Source organism: Salminus brasiliensis, chromosome 11 (genome assembly GCF_030463535.1).
Source record: "Salminus brasiliensis chromosome 11, fSalBra1.hap2, whole genome shotgun sequence".
Classification (NCBI taxonomy): domain Eukaryota; kingdom Metazoa; phylum Chordata; class Actinopteri; order Characiformes; family Bryconidae; genus Salminus; species Salminus brasiliensis.
Window position 1 is genome coordinate 2501275 of NC_132888.1, and position 23205 is coordinate 2524479.

The 23205-nt window shown below is 42.1% G+C and overlaps 2 protein-coding genes across 6 annotated transcripts in view; both read left to right on the top strand.

Moving 5' to 3' along the window:
* The window catches only part of csnk1g2a (casein kinase 1, gamma 2a), a 32018-nt gene extending 17153 nt beyond the window's left edge, over positions 1–14865 (top strand). The window contains exons 4-12 of one of the 4 annotated variants that reach the window (XM_072691386.1): positions 892–1040; positions 2837–3071; positions 3579–3664; positions 5967–6051; positions 7412–7560; positions 8295–8375; positions 9950–10051; positions 13243–13349; positions 14703–14865. In XM_072691386.1, the coding sequence (XP_072547487.1) occupies positions 892–1040; positions 2837–3071; positions 3579–3664; positions 5967–6051; positions 7412–7560; positions 8295–8375; positions 9950–10051; positions 13243–13349; positions 14703–14757 (1049 nt within the window). In that variant the 3' untranslated portion in view covers positions 14758–14865. The remainder of the gene's footprint in view (positions 1–891; positions 1041–2836; positions 3072–3578; positions 3665–5966; positions 6052–7411; positions 7561–8294; positions 8376–9949; positions 10052–13242; positions 13350–14702) is intronic. The other 3 variants (XM_072691387.1, XM_072691388.1, XM_072691389.1) reach the window with 3 other exon arrangements.
* Positions 14866–21731: 6866 nt separating this feature from the next.
* Positions 21732–23205, top strand: part of mfsd12a (major facilitator superfamily domain containing 12a) — a 30799-nt gene continuing 29325 nt past the window's right edge. For both annotated transcript variants that reach the window (XM_072691398.1, XM_072691399.1), the window contains exon 1: positions 21732–22479. In XM_072691398.1, the coding sequence (XP_072547499.1) occupies positions 22218–22479 (262 nt within the window). In that variant the 5' untranslated portion in view covers positions 21732–22217. The remainder of the gene's footprint in view (positions 22480–23205) is intronic.

Consider the following 23205-nt stretch of genomic DNA (forward strand, 5'->3'; position numbering starts at 1 on the left):
TTTGTGAAACCCTAACGGCTGTGGAAAACGAATGCGGTCAGCTCATGTAATCATGGTCAGGTGGTTGTGTAATAATGACCATAGGCCTTGTGAAGGCTCTAGTATAAAGGGGTTTACTCAGTAATCCTCAGCGGTTTGTGATGTTCAAGCCAGAAATAGAATATGCTGTGTTTATATTCTACAGCACTATAAGGGGCAGGGGTGGCTCAGCGGTTAGAGCGACGGGCTATCGATAACAGGGTTGTGGGTTCGATTCCCGGGCTCCGCAAGCTGCCACCGTTGGGCCCTTGAGCAAGAACCTTTACCCTCTCTCCTCTCTGCCCACCGCTCTGGGTGTGTGTGTGTACTCACTGCCCCTAGTTCACTAGTGTGTATGCATGCACCTTTACCTTTTACCTTTAATTCCGGTGTGCGTTAATTACATTTCACAGTTACCTTTAATAAATATTAAACAAAATAATGTTTATTTAATTACATTAACGTCCAAATACTGCTGGTTTCTATTGGATCCAGTATATTCCTAAGGACCCTGTGTATGTACACTATATATCTAAATACAGCATGTCTAGTCCCTGTAGGGAAGTACTGCGGGCAGTACGGGTGATCATCCGGCATCCTGACCGCACTAACGTTTTCTTGAATGCAATCAAATTCTCACAGCAATTCTCCCACAAAATCTAGTAGAAAGTAGTCTTCCCTGGACAGTAGAGACAGTTACTCCAACAAAAGCTGGATCAACTTTTTTTAATACCCTTGATTTTAGAAGAAACTGTGAATGAGCAGGTGTCCCAATACTTTTGTCAATTTAGTGTATTGATGCAAGTGTGAATGTTTGGAGCTCTGTGTTTCTGTTCTGTTGTTTAACTTCCTTATCTCTCTGTGTTCACACAGAGGGCGTTCCTCAGGTGTACTATTTCGGCCCGTGTGGAAAATACAACGCCATGGTGCTGGAACTGTTAGGGCCCAGCCTGGAGGACCTGTTTGATCTGTGTGACCGAACCTTCTCCCTCAAGACAGTCCTCATGATCGCCATCCAGCTGGTGAGGCTGCACTCAGTTTTAGGAGGGAAAGCAGAAGGGTAGAAGGGTGTGGCTGGGAAATATTAGTGTGTCACTGTTACTGATTTGAAAGAGCTAAAATTCTGATAGCTGCTGATATTAACAAATATTGCTGTATATTTTCAAAAAGGTCTTCAAAAATATAAAACATTGCACATTAAACATTGTATACAATAAAACATTGTATGCAAACCAAATAAGATCATATATATATATATATATATATATATATATATATATATATATATATATATATATATATATATATGATCTTATTTGGTTTGCATACAATGTTTTATAGTATTCAACATTTCTTTAATTTTTCAATGCATATTTTATGTATAGGCTCAGTTACATTGTAGATGCTGGTCACCCTCAGAGTCCTTTCTGAAAATATACAGCAATATTTGTTAATATCAGCAGCTATCAAATCATTATATATATATATATATATATATATATATATATATATATATATATATATATATATATATATATATATATATAACCTAATTAAGGGCACCCCTTGCCCTTGTCTCATTGGTCAATTATACCAGAATATGGATATTAATCAGATTGTGGGCTGTATTGTGACATCCTCATGTGATTGTAACAATACAGCCCATAATTTGATTTGTATCCATGTTGTTGTGGAACCTTCTAATGAGACCAGAGCTGGGAGTGGTGTGGAGCGTGACGTGACGGTGTTGGAGTGAGTGGCTGTTTTATTGGTGCTGAAACAAAGCTGCTGCATTAGATATCATAATTAATACCATGCCTGTTCTCCACAAAGCAAAGCCTTGTCTTTTTAATGCACATTGTGGAGTGCTAGCATCGCTATATCATCACTTTATTGTATTTATTTATTTATTATTATTATTTTATATTATTTTTTTCATGATAATACAGTTGTGCAGATTTGGGTTTCTCTGTTCACACATTTGCACATTTGTCATTTTTATATTTATTTATTTATTAAAAACATAGTCAGATCCTTAATGTGAAAATAACTTTGATAAAGTTACATTTAGGCACTATAAGCACAATGCATTTTCTTTTTATTATTTAATATATTAAACATTGGAGTTTTGCATTTAATTATTTTTTTAAATTAATTGAATCATATAAAGTCTGCTGATGCTTTAGAGTGTGCAGAAATATGTGTCTGTACAGGATGTGGTTTATTTAAATGTGGATTATAGATCTACTACACATGATTTAACCAAGGGTGCCCAAACTTTTGCATTGGGGTGTCTCTAAACTTTTTTTCTTCGAGAGATGGACGTAATTGAACTAAACTCTCACATCTGAAGAAACGTCTTTAATCATCATTTATAAAATTGAATTAATAGAAATGTAATTTTATTATGAGGAGAAAGTTCACCCCCCTCCCCCTCATATTTATTACTCCTTCTAATGTGTAGAATCAGAACCAGCTGCAGAACATCAGCTTCAGATGATCAGAACATGGTTGGAGAGGATTATTCTGGAGGAGTCTGGAGTCTGATTTAAACCTCAGACGTTTAGTCTGGTCTGATCTTGATTGATGGTTGAAGTGAGGGGTGAAGATGATCACCATGGCCAGATCCAGAGAGCTCTCTGAGGCCTTCAGAAAAAAGGGTGGAGATGCAGAGGAGTCTGGGAAGGGGGTTAAAAAAAATCAGCCACTGTTCCACTAAATGTCCACATCATTTACTCCTAACTAATATGAAAATGATATTATAAATAGATGGTTGATTATTTATTTATTTATTTATTTATTTATTTATTTAAACCAGATCACGCGGATGGAATACGTACACACCAGGAGTTTGATCTACAGGGACGTCAAGCCTGAGAACTTCCTGGTGGGCCGGCCCGGCAGCAAGAGGCAGCACACCATTCACATCATTGACTTTGGCCTGGCCAAAGAGTACATCGACCCCGAGACCAAAAAACACATCCCGTACCGGGAACACAAGAGCCTGACTGGAACTGCACGCTACATGAGCATCAACACACACCTGGGGAAAGGTAACGCCCCACTCCCACCTGATGCTTACTGGCTTCTCCTGCTGTGCGCAAACGCAGACTGGGTCGGGGGGCGGTGATAAGTAGTTGTTGGACTGTAGAGAACAGTAGGAAATGCTAGATCTCACAGTGGAGAGGAAAAAAAGAACGAATCAGATCCTCTAACAGACCTGTGCTGTAGTGCTAAACTAAGTGCGGTTAGGACAAAAGTATTGGGACACCTGCTTGCTCGTTGCTTTTCTCAAATTAAGGGTAATACATTTTATATTTAAAATAAATATTTATTTATGTATTTATTTATGTATTATAATAAGTCAGAGGTTTGTTTGAGGTCATGATTTACATTACCAACATATCTAGAAATACTGAAAAACCGCAAGCTGTCTTCTCTTCCACTCATTAGTTTATTAAATTCTCAAGGGTTTTAAGCAAGCTTTCAGCATTCAGCCTACGTATCTCCACTGAAAGGCAGACTTTTTTATACATTTCTTTTTCCGTCTTCTCCCACAGAGCAGAGCAGGCGGGATGACTTGGAGGCTTTGGGTCACATGTTCATGTATTTCCTGCGAGGCAGCCTGCCCTGGCAGGGCCTGAAGGTACTGCTTCTGTTCTGAACTGGACTCTGAGCTGGAGATCGGCTCCTTTTTAGTCACACAGTGAAATACACAGAATGAAGCTTTTATTATTATGATGATCACGTATTGGGTCTAGATGAAGATGTCTTTAGAAAGCTGTTTAATCTGCACTGACAGTTAAAAAGCACTGGTCACATATGTTACATATGTTCATTTGAGGAAAGCCACAATACAGCAGACGTTCCACCTAAGCAGCTGAAGGTGCCACATTTATTAAATGAAATCCAGGCGTAATTTATAGTTTGGGCAGCTCTGCTGAATTTCCATGTATTGTTGGGGGAGATACTTTTGCAAATTTTAATATACAGTTACTTTTTAAGATAAGTAATTCTCACATACTTACATTTGACAAATTTTTACTTTTATTAAGGCGATATTTTTATTTCGTTTTCCCTTTCAGATATAAAGCAAATTAAGGATTTGTACATCATAATTAAACATTGACAATAATAATTATGAGGGGGAAAAGTGTGTGTGTGGGAGGGGCATTAATACATAATTCAACAACTGCAATAAACAATTACGTGTACATGGTTGTAACATTAAGCTAAAAATGAAAACACAACAATACAATTTAAACACAATAATGATTAATACAACACACACAATTACTCTATCATTTAAATATGAAATTGTCAGTTTTGAATTTAGTTATTTGAAGATTTTTTCTCAATTTGGTAAAATTATCCAATTTGTTCAGAGTATTTGTTATAATTTGTTCAGTGTGAAAACTGAGATTGGTGAATTGTAATTGTACTCGTAATTAGATTTGACAGTCAGTAGTTGACTATATGGGCAGTGGTGGCTTAGCAATAACAGGGTTGTGGGTTCGATTCCCGGGCTCGGCAAGCTGCCACTGTTGGGCCCTTGAGCAAGGCCCTTTACCCTCTCTGCTCCCCAGGCGCTGGAGTTGGCTGCCCACCGCTCTGGGTGTGTGTGTACTCACTGCCCCTAACGTGTGTGTGTGTGTGTGTGTGTGTGTGTGTGTGTGTGTGTGTGTGTGTGTGTGTGTGTTCACCACCAGATGGGTTAAATGCGGAGGACACATTTCGCTGTACAGTGACAAATACGTGCACCTTTACCTTTACCTTTTATATTAAATATTGATATGACTACTGGGCTCTTTAATATACAGGAGATGGGACTGATTTAGGGCTGCACCAAATTGGAAACCACTGACATGCATTTTTTTCCTGATATATATTAAATATATTTTAAAAGTGATATATAAGTTATTGTTGTTATTATTATTTTAATTTTGTTTATTTATTTTTGGTGAATTGAGCCGCAAAAATGTTACTTTTCATTTGCCACAACATTGACACTACATTGCACAGCCTGCGCTGTGACTATTGCTCATGCTTGCACTGCAGTGACAATGCTGAAACTGTGTATTGTGCATCCCTACACTGAATCATAACGCAATCTAGACATTATGATGATTGACTTTAGATATCGTCTCTTACTGTTTATGTTAAATGCCCTGCTCTGTGTGGCAGTTACAGGTTAGTACAGGTTGTCTATCAGTTAAAACAGATCACAGCTGCTCCAGGTGGAGCACATTCGCTGATCCCTCTGATCCATGCTTCAGATGATGGTCCCACTTCCGATCTCCAATGTTGTGAGCAGTTAGTTTTGGCTGCCAGTGTTTTGTCTAACGAGAGGTTGAGCAGTGTTCATACAGCTGAATACAGCACAAATATCAGATGAACAGACTAACGTATTGGAAGGTAGTCACTGCTGTTCCACTGGCTGGTGTTTCCTGGGCTTATGCTGACGTGCTTCTCATCACTCTGGGCTTTTAAAACAAACGCAGTACCTGATCAGTACTCCAGCATACTGGGGAAACCCTCCAGGTGAACATGGAACATGAAGTTTTCTGAGATCTTCCACTGATGAGATGAAAGCTTCTGCTATCTTAACCTTCCCTCAGCTGCATTTTCTTCAGTTTGCGGCTTTGAGATTCCTCTTATCTCACTCTGCTAATGTCACAGTGATGCCGCACCTCTCGCTGCCGACGCAGCAGTCTAACCACCGGCTGCACTCTGAGGATAGGCTGACCTATTTACAAGAAATGAAGAGCTGAAAATTCTCTTGTGCTTCAAAGTCACTTTTTTTATTTTTACAGCATCCATTTCGCTGATACTTACACACAGAGAATCCAGTGTACATGATATCCATTTAATTTCAGGACTCGAATTAAAATGATGATTGGCTTTCTTGTTCCTCTCTTTTTATTCTCGTTCCTTCTTTTTTCTTCTAGGCTGACACACTGAAAGAGCGCTATCAGAAAATAGGAGACACAAAAAGAGCGACTCCCATTGAAGTGCTCTGTGAAAGCTTCCCAGGTGGGTTTTCGGTGTTCTCTTGAGCAATCAAAGATGCTAATGCAGATACAAATGAATTAATAAAGGTTCGTTCAGAGGTAGAGAACAGTTGCCCCTTCCAATTTTGTGTACACTTTTGCATTGAAATAGTGTATTCAGCATTTTCATATTTCCCCTGACATCAGCATATAATTTGTTTTGGTTTATGCAACCAATAAAAAAATTAACCAGTTGTAATATTTGTAATATAAGTTTAAAGGTGTACAGTTTCAGCTCTTTAATTGAGTTAGATTGGGATACAGTACTCATACTTTCACTATAGTACAGTTTCAGCTCTTTAATTGAGTTAGATTGGGATACAGTACCATACTTTCACTATAGTCCAGTTTCTGCTCTTTAATTGAGTTAGATTGGGGTACAGTACCATACTTTCACTATAGTACAGTTTCAGCTCTTTAATTGAGTTAGATTGGGGTACAGTATCATACTTTCACTATAGTACAGTTTCAGCTCTTTAATTGAGTTAGATTGGGATACAGTATCATACTTTCACTATAGTACAGTTTCAGCTCTTTAATTGAGTTAGATTGGGATACAGTACCATACTTTCACTATAGTCCAGTTTCTGCTCTTTAATTGAGTTAGATTGGGATACAGTAACATACTTTCACTATAGTACAGTTTCAGCTCTTTAATTGAGTTAGATTGGGATACAGTATCATACTTTCACTATAGTACAGTTTCAGCTCTTTAATTGAGTTAGATTGGGATACAGTACCATACTTTCACTATAGTCCAGTTTCTGCTCTTTAATTGAGTTAGATTGGGATACAGTAACATACTTTCACTATAGTCCAGTTTCAGCTCTTTAATTGAGTTAGATTGGGGTACAGTATCATACTTTCACTATAGTCCAGTTTCAGCTCTTTTAATTGAGTTAGATTGAGATACAGTACCATACTTTCACTATAGTCCAGTTTCTGCTCTTTAATTGAGTTAGATTGGGATACAGTACCATACTTTCACTATAGTACAGTTTCAGCTCTTTTTATTGAGTTAGATTGAGATACGGTACCATACTTTCACTATAGTTCAGTTTCAGCTCTTTAATTGAGTTAGATTGAGATACAGTACCATACTTTCACTATAGTACAGTTTCAGCTCTTTAATTGAGTTAGATTGGGATACAGTACCATACTTTCACTATAGTACAGTTTCAGCTCTTTTTATTGAGTTAGATTGGGGTACAGTACCATACTTTCACTATAGTACAGTTTCAGCTCTTTAATTGAGTTAGATTGAGATACAGTACCATACTTTCACTATAGCACAGTTTCAGCTCTGTTTCTACTCCTGATTAACTCCTGGCTTTGTGTTATAGAAGAAATGGCCACCTACCTGCGTTATGTGAGGAGACTGGACTTCTTTGAAAAGCCGGATTATGACTATTTACGCAAACTCTTCACTGATCTTTTCGACCGTAACGGCTACGTCTTCGATTACGAATATGACTGGGTCGGCAAACCTCTGGTATGTCCCTGAATATGTTCAGTTCTTAACTCCACAGTATACTATTCTGGGTACAGCATGGGTGTTAGCACTCTCAAGAAGAGCCATTACAACATCTGTATGATGAAAGTCTGTGAACACCATAGTAAAAAGTAGCTGATTGGATGGTGGTTTATTTTTTGATGTCTCATAAAATCTTCCTTCTCAGTTTATTAAAAACATTAATTTTAACGTTTGTACTCAGTGTATCATAACATTTTCTTGTGATACTGGTATTGTTAGTAGTAGAGCTTGTTCAGAAACTACAGCAAAATCGCCCGCCCTGCTTATTTTGTAGTTTAAACCAGTCATTTGGAGTCTTTAGAACATTTCGACTTGATATAGTTGCTCAAACAGCGACCATGCTGATTTGTTAATCTTTTTAACGGTCAGCTAGAGTTAAAATTCAAGAGTTTATTGTCATATACACAGCAGAAACAAGCAGAACGCTGTCCAATGAAATTCTTACCTTGCTGTTCCTTCATTTACCGAATCTATAATCTTATAAGTATCAATATAAAAAGAGAGAAACGTATATGTATAATAAAAAATGTGTAAGAACACTAAAGTAAAGCTAAGTAAAAGAACAAATTATATGTAAAGAACGTTAGAGTACAGTACAGTATGGCAAGTTATGCAAGTAGAGTTGCAAATTAACAGCAAATCGGCTGTTAGAAATATATTAATATACAGATTTTGGGATATTTTGTATGCAGCCAACTCCAATAGGACCCATTCCCAGTGACACACCACTTCAGCCCAGCAGAGATAAAGCACAGCAGCAGACCAAAAACCAGGTAAACACACACACATGCATTCACATACACACAAGCAACCTACATGGATTGGTCAGAAAGTGCTTGGATTGGTCGCTAAAGTTATTGATCCGTTGATTAGAAGAAAGCAGGTTTGGATGCCGACTCGCTTCAAAAGGAGCTCTCTGTTTGCTTTCAGTATACAACAGGAGAGGCTAGGCTAACATTGCTAAAAACACTGTATTTGGACTGTCACCAGTATCCTCTCTGTAAACATGCGCCCGACAGCGTCTCTCGGCCCGTCTCTCAAAACACACCCAGATCTTCTTTTGTTTCCATTTGACTAAATCGTTTTCTTTACGCAGCTGTTTTAAAGGATTAATCAGGGTGAGATTTGTGTTCATACACTTCCAGTGTTTGTTAGCAAATTAGCCTAGCATCTCACTTAAGATGCCCAAACCTATCTTGACTAATTGATTGCATCTAACTCCAGACTGTATCCATCCGATCCTCTTCAGACTCTGTTATCAGCCTCCTCCTCTCACCCTGTTTGTTCTTCAGTGCTCAGGACCCCACAGCATTCTCAGCACTGCAGTGACACTGACTGACCTGGTGGTGGCGAGTTAGTGTGTTAGTAGTGTGTGTTGGGCTGGTGGTACGAGTGGATCAGGCATAGCAGTGCTGCTGGAGTGCTGAGAATAGTCCACCAACCAGGAACGTCCTGTGGGCACCAATGAAGGACTCTAGGATGACCGACACAAACCAGCTGTGCAGCAGCAGATCAGAGAGCTTCTGTCTCTGCCTTCACCTTCATCTACAAGCTGGAGGGTCTAATAGAGAGTGGACAGTGAGTGGACAGACAGTGTTTAAGCACTCCAGCAGCACTGCTGTGCCTGATTCGCTCAACACACTACTAACACACTCGCCACCACCAGGTCAGTCAGTGTCACTGCAGTCAGTGCTGAGAATGCTGACCCACCACCCAAAAAATAATACAGTCTGCTCTGTGGTGGTCAGTCCTGTGGGGTCCTGAGCACTGAGGAACAAACAGGGTGAGAGGAGGAGGCTGAGAACAGAGTCTGCAGAGGATCAGATGGAGACAGTCTGGAGTTGGAGAACTACACAGTGCTGCTGTATAAAATATATAAAAGATTTGTCTTCCTCTTCATTCCACTGCTAGAAGCTAGATGGCGGTGTTGTGCAGCTTTTAGGGCTGTAAGACTGAAGTGAGGCCTGTCTGGTGGATCCAGGTGGAGCTGCATTGATAAGCACATTCGTTTATTTTTTGTTTTTTTAATTGTGTTTTTTTTGTTTGTGGATCAAAAGTGTTTCTTCATCCAAGCTAAGAGCTCAGCGGGCCTTCTCATCTCTGCATGTCATGCTGTTGCGCTCTCTCTCTCTCTCTCTCTCTCTCTCTCTCTTTCTCTTGACCTCTCCTGTCTCTTGCACCGGTTCTCACTTTAGCTAGAGCAGTCTGCTTCTGCATGGAGAGAATTCCTTTTTAAAACTTTCTTTGTGTTTTTCTTTACACTTTCACCCCCCCCCCCTCAACTCCACCACTTTTGACCTTTGATCACCCCCCCCCACCCCCTTCCTCCACATTGCTCTCGCGTCAGTCGCCAGAACCCAAAGGAAGTGAATCCCAGCCGACTCCTGTCACCAACAGAGAGCTCCTGGGGTCGCACCTCACAGCTGATAGGCTGGGGGGCTCTGTCCAGGTACTGGGTGTGTGCGCTGTGCTGCTTGGACTTGGCGTTTCTATGTCTTTGGTCGTATGTCTGTGGCTCTCTCCCTCACTGCCTGTCTGTTGCTCTCTCTCTCTCTTTTTCTCTCTCCCTCTCAAAAGTGTGAACACATTAGGGCTGCTTTAGCTTTAAGCTTTTTAGTTGTTAAGTGATTGTTGAGGCAGACCCCGCCCACCCCAGTAGCAATAACGCAATAATAATAACACATTAACACAATCTCCGTTTAACACAATATTAAAAAAGTAGCGCCGTTAACGCAAAGATTACTGTCAGGCTGAGTTTACATTTAAGGCATTTAGCAGATGCTCTTCTCCAGAGCGACTTACAAAAGAGCTTCACTGTTTACTGAAGAAGAACCTCAGCTAGTTTAAATAGACTAAAATTCAGCTCCTCTAATCTTAGAGAGGGGAGAGAGAGGGAGATCTACCTACATGGATAGAGCAAGGTCAGTTGTGTTCTCTTGGGCTCCAGCTGCTGACGGCAGGCAGCATGACGTAGGGTTTGAACCTGCGATCCTGGGACCCTTTGGAGGCCATGCCATAATTATGTGATCATATATAAGAATATAATAATAAATAAAATCCGCCCCAAAACCCACTACTATGTTTTATTTGAATATAATAAATATATATATTTATTTATTTTTCATATAGTTGCAGCCCCTGCACACTGTCTCTCTCCCTCTGTGCCTACCTGCATCTTACACACACACACACACACACACACACACACACACACACACACACACACACACACAGCACATGCATACCCTCACTCTCTTCTTCCTCTCTAATGCTGCTTCCTCTTTACCTTGCTCTCTGGATGTCTGTTCATTTTTCCTGTGCAGCTGTCTGTCCTCTCTGCCTCACACTGCATGCTTCCTAAAGCCAGACCAGCGTAAATTCAGCCGGCTGTAGGGAGCTGTTGGCGTCATTGTCAATTGTACTGTTGTGTTTTTTAGGTTTTTTTTGTATTTTTTCTGGTCATGGGAAACATCCTGGAAAGGTTGAGCTGTTTTTTTTTTTTTGTTTTTTTTTAAGTCTTTGGTGCCAAAGAAAAAACGTCTAGGGCTGGGCGATACGGAAAAAATACTAAAGTACGATATTTAAAGATTTTTTTCGCAATACATGATATTTATCAGCCATGTTCAGCTCCTCCTCCTCTGCTGCGTTCTCTCTTCACTGTAGCTTCCTGTAGCTGCTGCCCAGGTCATTAGATTCAGACCCCTGACTCTGGTCTACAAAGCCAAGACTGGACCAGCCAGCCCCTCCGTACTTGATGGCGATGGTCAAAAGCCGATCTGCACCAAGAGCCCTTCCAGCTTCAAGTCCGGCTCTGCTCGACCCGCCATCCTTTAAGATCCACGGACGACGAGCGTCCAGACTTTTTACTGTCCTGCACCAAAGTGGTGGAACGAACTTTCCCTGGGTGTCCGAACAGCAGAGTCCAACACTCACTGTCCTCAAACCCAGACTGAAGACCCTCCTCCTCTTCTGAGAGGACTTGGGTGTAGAGTAGAGTATTATGGTCTCCATATTGACTTGTGTTTAGTAGAGTCTAAGATTAGAGGATCTTCTGGATTCTAGTCTGTATAAACTAGCTGAGGTTCTTCTTGGGTGAACAGTAAAGCTCTTTTGTAAGTCGCTCTGGAGAAGAGCTTCTGCTAAATGCATCAGTATCGACAGATTCATATAAACTACTATTCAGATCCTCTCCTGTACTGAATACAGTGATTTATACTCATATACTTATAACATCTGCTGCTCTTCATCTAACGAACCCTTCAGTCTAATTACACTGTTAGTAATGAAACCTGCAGCTGATCAGTAGATGTTTATTAAGCAGTAATAACAGTCTCCTCCATATGCTTAGAGAAGCATATCTTGTACCACGATAACACGATTTATCACAATATGGTATCTCTAGGTTCTTACACTCGTACATCTCCATTGCATGGTTCTTTACAGAGCCAGAAAAACTCATGGGATCGCCTGAAGGACCATTTCAAGCACCTTTTGTTTTTAAGAGAGAGTGTATGCCCAGAGATTGCATATTTTAGCATATCCAGGTCGGTCATTGAGCACATATAGCGTACATGCGTAGATTATCAGTGCCGGACGTGCTCTCACTACAGGAAGCGTGGTTTAGACCAGGGCTGAACCCTGCATAGCACGTGCTGGAGGCCACAAAAAGTCCGCTGGGGAAATAGCATAGCAACGTCGTCAACACACTCACGGTGCATTCCCTGAAAAATGACCTGCTCTGTTCACACTTACTTGGGCATTACCCGGACTTCATGCTAGGGGGTTGGATTCGGACATTTGCGTTCACACATACAGCTCCTCTGGGTAATTACTGTGCATGTCTGACAGGACCCAAAGAGACTCGACTCCCTGTGTGTCTGTTGTGAAGTTTGGACGTTGTGGACGTCTGGGAACCCTTGTTTAGCAGTAGCATTTTAGGAACCCTGTAGATGCTGTGAGTGGTGTTTAATGTGTTGTAAATGCATAGGTGTCACCCTCTGGAGACCGCCATACAGTACTCCTCTATCGGCCAGATCCAGAGAGCTCTCTGAGGCCTTCAGAAAGAAGGAGAAGGATGCAGAGGAGTCTGGGGAGGGGATTAAAAAGATCTCAGGGCTATTAGAAATCAGCCAGTGTTCCACTGGTCCACTGGAACAGCTGACCAACAGGGCCAGATCAGACCGTCCTAGCAAGTTTAGTCCAAGAGCAGAAGCTCGAGATGATGAAAAAGAAGCTTCCGGTAAATGTTGCTGTGTTTTACGATTGATCTGCTTAACGTCCTCTCGCACTGTTAAATACACACAAGCACGGCCCGATGGGTTCGGGGGAGGCTGTGTTCTGAGTGGAGCTGATTGCTGAATCCATATACCTGCATCATCACCATGTGTAGTCTGATCTCCAGCAATTTAGGCTACATCTAATAAACTTGGGCATGAGCCACAGTTGAGACGGAGCTGTTAATAATTGGCTAAAGTTTGAGGAAATCGCTGAGGCTATATTCCCCGCACCCCAGCCTTATACATCTGCGTTTATACAGGAATGCTGGAAAGGTTGACACCTATGTACGTGTGTTTTTACAGTGTTGCTAATTTTGATCTGGATGCTGCTCTAAAACTGCACCTCTCCTCTGCTGGTTTTCAGGTAATGAGTTCCACAAACGGTGAGGTGAACACAGATGACCCCACAGCAGGTCATTCAAACGCCCCTATTACTGCCCCTGCTGAAGTGGAAGTCGCCGACGATACGAAGTAAGGACATGTTCTTACCTCTTCTGCACCCTCGTGCTATCAACACTGCAGTAGGAGCTTGCTCACAGACAATTCCTTTCCCCCAAATGCTCATTTATTCAGTTGGCAGTTTATTATTCTGCCTACTCTGGCTGTTCTATCAGTTTAGCAGCCTCCTGTACCCCAAAGAGAGGGGGCGCGCAGAGGGGATGAGGAGTGGAAAGGGTATTGGGGTGTTGAGATGTGGGAGAGGAATGGGACGTTGAGGAGATGGGCTGGAGGAAACATGGGTTAAGGAGACTTTGAGGAGCTGAGGGGGAGGAGCAATGGGGAGATGAGGAGTAGCAGGAATGGGGCGGTTGAGGAGATGAGGGGAAGGCGGAGGAATGGGGCGATTGAGGAGGGGAGGGGGAGGAGGAATGGGGCGTTGAGATGAGGGGGCGGGGAATGGGGTGATTGATGAGATGAGGGGCGGAGAGATGGGGGTGATTGAGGAGATGAGGGGGAGTAGGAATGGGGTGATTGAGGAGATGAGGGGGCGGAGAGATGGGGCGATTGAGGCAATGAGGGGGAGGAGGAATGGGGCGTTGAGGAGATGAGGGGAAGGCGGGGGAATGGGGCGATTGAGGAGGGGAGGGGGCGGAGAGATGGGGCGATTGAGGCGATGAGGGGGAGGAGGAATGGGGCGTTGAGGAGGGTTGGGTGAGGAGGAATGGGGCGTTGAGGAGATGAGGGGGCGGGGAATGGGGCGGTTGAGGAGATGAGGGGGCGGAGAGATGGGGCGATTGAGGCGATGAGGGGGAGGAGGAATGGGGCGTTGAGGAGGGTTGGGTGAGGAGGAATGGGGCGGTTGAGGAGATGAGGGGGAGGAGGAATGGGGCGTTGAGGAGATGAGGGGGGGCAGAGAGATGGGGCGTTTGAGGAGATGAGGGGAAGTAGGAAAAGGGGGTTGAGGAGATGAGGGGGAGTAGGAAAAGGGGGTTGAGGAGATGAGGGGGAGTAGGAAAAGGGGGTTGAGGAGATGAGGGGGAGTAGGAAAAGGGGGCTGAGGAGATGAGGGGGAGTAGGAAAAGGGGGTTGAGGAGATGAGGGGGAGTAGGAAAAGGGGGTTGAGGAGATGAGGGGGAGTAGGAAAAGGGGGTTGAGGAGATGAGGGGGAGTAGGAAAAGGGGGCTGAGGAGATGAGGGGGAGTAGTAATGGGGCGATTGAGGAGACGAGGGGGTGGAGAGATGGGGTGATTTGAGGAGATCCTTTGCTCACTGATGGACTGGTGTAGAAGGAAATCAGGTCCATGAGATATTCAGAGTGTGTGTGTGTGTGTGTGTGTGTGTGTGTGTGTGTGTGTGTGTGTGTGTGTGTGTGTACAATTCCAGATGCTGTTGCTTTTTCAAGAGGAGGAAGAGGAAAGCGCTTCAGCGACACAAGTGAAGAGGAGACGGCCTGAGGGACGTTCCAGCTCTCACAGACACTGCTGCGCTCAATCTCACACACAACCAACGACTGAAAGAGAGGAAAACGACTGGAGCTGAGGGTGTGGCAAGCTTTCTTTGGGTGGGTGGGTGGGGGTGGATGTGTGTGTGTGTGTATGTGTGTAAGCTTTCTGAACATTTGAAATTCGAAATACACACACACACACACACACACACGTTGCCTCTGATGCGGTATTACAGAGGAAACCCTGCTGCCATCTTTTTGAGGAGGCGTTGAGGGGAGTGAGGTGTATTTGTACATGTGGAGGACGAGCAGACTGAGCTCCAGAAGGACGGGTTAAACTTGTATGTTAGATCACACAGAAAAAAGAAACATCTATTGGAAGATTTAAAGACAAAACATCTAAACACACACACACACACACACACACATAGTGGATGAGTAAGAGCTGTACTCCATGGTGTTTTGATTTTATGGGATCAAGGTGAGGAAGGACTGCTGACTGTGAGAACGCCGTGTACACCAGAATCAATCTGCTTATGTAAATGGTCTGTCCTTTTCTTTTTTGTAATTTAAAATGAAGTTGTTTTTGGAGCTCGGCGGACCCTGAGTTTGAACCCTTTTATTCATGTTTGTGTGTGTGTGTGTGTGTGTGTGTGTGTGTGTGTGTGTGTGTGTGTGTGTGTGTGAGTGAGAGAGTGGGTGTGTGAGATCTTCTTCTTTTTTTTTTTTTTTTCTTATTACCTTCTGTGTTCCCTTTGGTTTTCCCTCCCCTCCTTGTGGATGTGGGTGATGTAGCACAGTGGCTGGTCTCAGGTACTGTGGAAGACGGAGAGGACGACGTGGCATCTCTCTTCTTTTCAATTGCACTTTTAAAGGCTGGGGGGGTCATATGGTCAACAAGGGAAATTCCACCAACTTTTCAAATTCATTAGTAGGAGGTCAGTCAGAGTGTGGTGGTGGAGGGTGGGGGGTGGTATGGTGTGAGAGTAACCTGCCCATTTCTTCTGATTTCTTTACAGTGTTGGTGAATGGATCCAGGCGTTGGTCTCCATGACTACAGCACCACTATAGCCATTTTATTGACTATCCAAATCCACCAAAGGGTTCTTTTGAGGCAAAACCATAGAAGATCCACTTTCAGTTTCATCTGGAAAAGGAGCTGTGAGGGGAAGGGCGTTTATTTTGACTTCTGAAAACCTATAGAAGGTTCTTCATACAGCTCTTCATAATCCCGCATAGAACCAAAAAATGGATCTTCTATGGCATCATTTGAAGAACCCTTTGCTCTTTGAGCGAAACCATAGAAGAACCCCTTTTGATTCCATTTGGAAAGGAGCTGTGAGAGGAAGAACATCTAACTTGGTCAAGAACCTTCTTTACGCCTCTGAAAGGTTCTTCACTCATACCTCTTCTACAAAAATGGTTCTTTATGGAGCCAAACAAGGTTGTCCTGTGGCCTCAGTCAGTTAATGCTGTTTCTCGTTTATTTTGTTTAGAAACTCTGAAGAATTAAGGTGCTACAAAGGTGAAGCTGAGGGTGTAAAGAACCCTGAAATTACACTTAAAGCTATTGATGGGTTCTCTCTTATCTCTCTTCAGAACATTCATGCAGATCTTCTATGGAACCCTTTGTAGCATCTTTAGGTTCTGTAGTTTAGGAAATTCCATTCAAAATTCTGTGAAGTCCAAGACCTACACAGCTCTTCTGGGTTTTATGTGATGAGGGTAGAATAGTGGAAAATCTGGAAATGCACATTTGTGGATTATTATTATTAGTAGTATTTTTTTACTTGAATTAGCCCCAAAGGTTCTCCTGATTCATAGAAGATCCTCTTTTGGTTCCCTAAAGAATCTTTACTGAACTTTCTTTGTAGGTTTGAGGTGTGAAGAACCAATTGTAAACCATCTGCAAGTTTAAGGAACCATCCTCTAATGCTTCATTTCAGTTAGAGTAGAGTCTTTACAGTACCTGAAGGTTTTTCTTCACATGGTTCTTTATTGGTTCTCCAGGTCTGGTCCTTCAACCCAGTTTCCAGTCCTGAATTTGGTTCTCGCCCAAAGTTAAGCAATCAGTTAGTGTGGCTGATTGGCCACGTAGTCTCCCACCTTTCGCAGATTGCAAAGTCCAGGATTGGAAACTGGATTCAAGGTCCCGATTGGGAGAACCCTGTTTCTAAGGTATTGCTCAGAGAACCCTTTTATGGATCAGACATTGATTTAAGAAAAAAACAAACAAAAAACAACATTTCAAAATGGGTCTCGGGCATCAGGCAGTGTTTTCATGACCATTAGGTGTAGTAAGCTTTTAGAGGGTCATGGTTCTATTCACCACCACTGTGAGCGGTTCCGACGAGCTTCTCTAGGCCGGAGTGTTTCACACCACTCTTAACCAGTTAATTATGCAGGGATTTTTGAATTATTAGTGGAATTTTTCTTGTTGTGAAGCAGGCTGTTCTCTCCCACAGGAACAAACGTGACGTTCTCTGGGTTTGGAGGAGGTTCGAGGTGGACGAGGTCTTGTGCTTTTTTTTTTTTTTTTTTTGGCTTTTTTTGGCTTTTTTTCAGATTAGTTTAAGTTACCTGGGAAACATAGTTCGTGCCTTTCCAAGTAAAACCATTTAACACTAACGTGTCCCTCTCTGAGACTCTTGCCCACTTCAGGTGTCCTCGGCCCTCTTGAACCTTCTCTCTCTCTTTTTCTCCGTTGGGTCTCCACTGTGCGGTCGGTCCAGGGCCATTAAATGGAGTCAGTTGGCATTGACTTTCTTTCACTGTTGTAAATTGCATCATAGTTAGCTTCACAGGAACAGAGTATATGGGTTTATAAACATTAACAGAGGTTGCCTATCAGAGTGAGGATGTATGATGATTTACATACCTATTAAATGTTGCTTTTTTTTTCTTCTATGCCTCCTGAGATGTTGTGTTTACTACATACACGCTCATACAGAGTTAATGCAGGTGCTCAAAGGGTTTCTGGACACCCCTTCTAGTGTACTGCCAATAGAGTAGGACTCTAGAGGGGTGTAAAGACCCCCAGCATTGAGCTGTGGGGCAGTGGGAGAACTGTGTTCTCTGGAATAATGATGATGATGGTGGTGGTGGTGGTGGTGGTGCTCGAATCTGTACATTTGGGTTGAGTTTGGGGAGTTAAGGATGAGGTCCTGACCTCAATAATGCTCTGATTGCAGAATGCAATCAAACCCTCACAGCAATGCTCCTCCAAAATCGAGCAGAAAGTATTCTTTCCTGATCAATAGAGACGGTTACTCCAACAAAAGCAGGATTAACTCCCTTTAATACCTTTCAAAAGAAAGTGAGTGATGAATGTGCTCAATGAATGAGCAGGTGTCCCAATACTTTTGTCCGTGTAGTGCATATAGTGCGCTGTGGCTGCGGTTTAAAGGGCTCTGCAGGGGTTATGGGCCCAATGACACCTTGTGATTATTCAATCATTAACAGAGCAGCAGGTCACGAGCACCACGTTCTGCCTGGACAGGAGTTTGGTCTTCACATGATGTTCAGTATATCTTCTCACGCTGGCGCAGTGACTAAGCCCTCACATTCATAAAGATGCTTAATATCAGCGCCCATGTGAGCGCATCTCCTCAAATGAAATATCTGCAACCCAAAACTTACAATTTTTTATAACTATAATACATATATATATATATACACACACAGTGCCCTCCATAATTATTGGCACCCCTGGTTAAGATGTGTTCTTTAAATTGAGTTGTTTTCTAAATAATATAGGACCACGATGGAAAAAAGAGTAAAATCCAACCTTTAACTCAAGTGAATTTATTCTGTAGGAAAAAAATCCCACATTAAGAAATAATTATTTAACATCAAATCATGTGTGCCACAATTATTGGCACCCCTGATGTTAATACTTTGTTCAACCCCCTTTTGCCAACAAAACAGCATCTAATCTTCTAATGTTTCACAAGATGGGAGAATACAGATAGAGGGATCTTTGACCATTCCTCTTTGCACAATCTCTCTAAATCATCCAGCGACCTGGGTCCTCTCCTCTGCACTCTCCTCTTCAGCTCACCCCACAGGTTTTCAATAGGGTTGAGGTCTGGGGACTGAGATGGCCATGGGAGGAGCTTGATTCTGTGTAGATTTGGCCATATGTTTTGGGTCATTATCTTGCTGAAAGACCCAGTGACGACCCATCTTCAGCTTTTGGGCAGAAGCCACCAGATTGTGTTTTAAAATGTCCTGGTATTTCAGAGCATTCATGATGCCATGCACCCTAACAAGGTTCCCAGGGCCTTTGGAAGAGAAACAGGCCCACAGCATCACTGATCCTCCCCCATATTTCACAGTGGGCATGAGGTGCTTTTCTGCATACTCAGCTCTTGTGTTACGCCAGACCCACTTAGATCTTAGTTTCATCTGACCGAAGCACACGGTCCCAGTTGAAGTTCCAGTGCTGCTTAGCAAACTCCAGACGTCTGCGTTTATGACTGTGAGTGAGAAATGGGTTTTTCTGTGCCTCCCAAACAGCTTGTTGGCATGCAGATAGCGCCTGATGGTTGTTTAGGAGACTTTGTGACCCCAAGAAGCCACCATTTGTTGCAGTTCTGTAACAGTGAGCTTTGGAGAGCTTTTTATTTCTCTTATGATCCTCCTCACTGTGCGTGGTGGCAGAATAAACCTGCGTCCTCGTCCAGGCTTGTTTACCACTGTTCCAGTTGTTTTAAACTTCTTAATAATTCCTCTGACAGCAGATATGGACAGGTGGAGGTCAGTGGCTATTTTCTTGTAGCCATTGCCTGACTTGTGGAGGTCAACACACATCTGCCTTACTTGAGTGGTGTGTTCCTTTGTCTTTCCCATGTTGAAGAGAAATGGCCTCTGTGTCACGTCATATTTATACCCCAGGGAAACAGGAAGTTGTGAATTACTAATTAAAAGTTCCTACATACTCTGATCAACTTCATAAACGACTGTAGAATTGACAGAAATACTTTAATTACATTTATTTCCTAAGAAATGTTAGGGGTGCCAATAATTGTGGAACAGGTGATTTTATGAAGAATAATTATTTTTTCCCCCTTAAAATTCACTTGAGTTAAAGGTTGGATTTTACTCTTTTTTCCATCGTGATCGTATATTATTTAGAAAAAAACTCAATTTATTAGAAGCTAAAGAACACATCTTAACCAGGGGTGCCAATAATTATGGAGGGCACTGTATGTGTATGTATGTATATGTGTGTGTGTATATATATATATATATATATATATATATATATATATATATATATATATATATATTTTATTAGTATATACATATATAATAAAATTTCTCTCTCTCTCTCTCTCTCTCTCTCTCTCTCTCTCTCTCTCTATATATATATATATATAAATAAAATAAAAGTAATTTAGGGCATTATTGGAGTTTTCCTATGGACAGAGACTCACTGATACTCTCTGTTACTCTCACAAACGTCTAGCTTTAACATCTGATAGGAGTAATATTTTTGTTCATATACACGAACTACAATAGACGGTATAATAATACCAATATTGATATCAGTGACAGGTTTAATAAAAATGTTAATATAAATTGGGAATATAATTAATAAAACAAACAGTTTAATAGTGATGAATAGTGAAAAATGCTGCTGCGAAGGTGTTTATTGTTTATTGTTTATTTGGATCTCTATTAGCTGCTATCTTGATATCCTGGGGTCCGACATACTTAACATACAAAACATAAAAAATATATCAATCATGCTTCATTACACATGCATCCAACAAATATGAAAAAAATAGAAAAAAAGGAAAATAACAAATGACTATATACAAGTTTGTGTTTAAAAAAAACATTTAAGTAGAAAAATAATTAAAAATAGGTAATATAAAACAAAAATGCTTCATTTCAGTTAGAGTAGAGTCTTTACAGTACCTGAAGGTTTTTCTTCACATGGTTCTTTATTGGTTCTCCAAGTCTGGTCCTTCAACCCAGTTTCCAGTCCTGAATTTGGTTCTCGCTGGAGGTTAAGCAATCAGTTAGTGTGGCTGATTGGCCACGTAGTCTCCCACCTTTCGCAGATTGCAAAGTCCAGGATTGGAAACTGGATTCAAGGTCCCGATTGGGAGAACCCTGTTTCTAAGGTATTGCTAAGGTGGACCAGTGTAGTGTTAGGAGTCTTGCCCAGGGACTCTTATTGGTGTAGTGCAGTATAGTCACCCAGCCTGGGAATCGAACCCCTAGTTTCCAACAAGGTGTTTATTGTTTATTGTTTATTTGGATCTCTATTAGCTGCTATCTTGATATCCTGGGGTCCGACATACTTAACATACAAAACATAAAAAAAAATATTTAAAAAATATATCAATCATACTTCATTACACATACATCCAACAATAATGAAAAATAGAAAAAGGAAAATAACAAATGACTATATACAAGTTTTTAAGTGTTTAAAAAAACATTTAAGTAGAAAAATAATTAAAAATAGGTAATATAAAACCATAAAACAAATTTATAAATAAATAATAATACTAATAATCAAATAACATGAGCGGTAGCATTGGTGTCATCTGTTGTGCCACACCACCAACTGCTACTAACAATAATAACAACAATAATAATAATAATAATTGAATCACGTTAAATGAGCTATTAAAATGCTAAGCTTATAATAATAACATTTCAATAAAACATTAAAATAAAATATAGTTCATCGTCTTGCATCAGAAAGCGTCAGTTACCCCACTCATATTCACAGAAGCCCCGCCCCCTGTGCTACGATTGGCTCTCCTCGGGTTTTACAATGGCCGGCGGTTTTTGTGCACTGGCCATCGTCCAATCCCAGCGCGAGAGGCTGAACACTTCAGCCAATCCCCACGCATGTGAGGGCGGGACTAGTCTGAATACGGGTTGTTTGTCTGTCGGAAAACGGGTGGAGAAACAAAAAGCGTCTGAGGTCACGTGGCCAAACGGAGGCAGCGTCAAAACAACAAGAGGCGCAGCCGGGCTGGAGAAGAGAGTTCTTTACATTTCTGATTCCTAATGATTCCTTATTAATCAATAATCAATAATATCTGAGGATTTATTGATGAGTGCACTGCTGACGAATCCACCCGATCAGACGAGGGGGTGCGACGTCCCGCAGTAGCTCCGCCCACTCTGCGCTGCTGTCAGCTGACTCTGAACCTCCGGAGCGGAGACTTTTACTTTCTGACTCCGAACCGGGCCGGGAGAACCCGGGGAATCCCAGCAGCGTCCCTGAAGAACCCGGACATGAAGAGCTGCTCGGACCGCCGAGCTCCAGCAGCAGCAGCAGCAGCAGCAGCGAGGACAGCATGCTGAGGGAGGCCCCCGCTCACAGGGCAGGGCTGTAGTGGGACTGTGGGGTTCAGGACCGGAGGAGCTGAGGGAGGCTGAGGGAGGCTGAGGGAGGCTGAGGGAGGCTGTGTGGGTGAGGAGCCATGCCGGACTCCGCTCTGCCTGTGCTGCAGCGCCTCAGCTATGCTGTGGGACACTTCCTCAACGACCTGTGCGCGTCTATGTGGTTCACCTACCTGCTGGTGTTCTACCACTCAGTGCTGGGCTTTAAGAACTCGTATGCTGGAGTGCTGCTGCTGGTGGGTCAGATAGCTGATGGGGCTTGTACTCCTCTAATTGGATATGAGTCTGATAGGACTCCTGGATGCGGGACGTACGGAAAGAGGAAAACCTGGCATTTAATAGGCAAGTAAAGAGCGCGTGAGCGTGGAGCTGCTGATTTCATCAGCTTTACTAATAACTACCATGATAATACTACTACTACTACTGCTACTACTACTACTACTACTACTACTGTTACTACTACTACTACTACTACTACTGCTACTACTACTACTACTACTACTACTGCTACTACTACTACTGTTACCACTACTACTACTACTACTACTACTACTACTACTGCTACTACTGCTACTACTACTACTGTTACCACTACTACTACTACTACTACTACTACTACTGCTACTACTACTACTGTTACCACTACTACTACTACTACTACTACTACTGCTACTACTACTACTGCTACTGCTGCTACTACTACTACTACTACTACTACTACTGCTACTACTACTACTGTTACTACTACTACTACTACTACTACTACTACTACTGTTACCACTACTACTACTACTACTACTACTACTACTACTACTACTGCTACTGCTGCTACTACTACTACTACTACTGCTACTGCTGCTACTACTACTACTACTACTACTACTACTGCTACTACTACTACTGTTACCACTACTACTACTACTACTACTACTACTGCTACTACTACTACTGCTACTGCTGCTACTACTACTACTACTACTACTACTGCTACTACTACTACTGCTACTGCTACTACTACTACTGTTACCACTACTACTACTACTACTACTACTACTGCTACTACTGCTA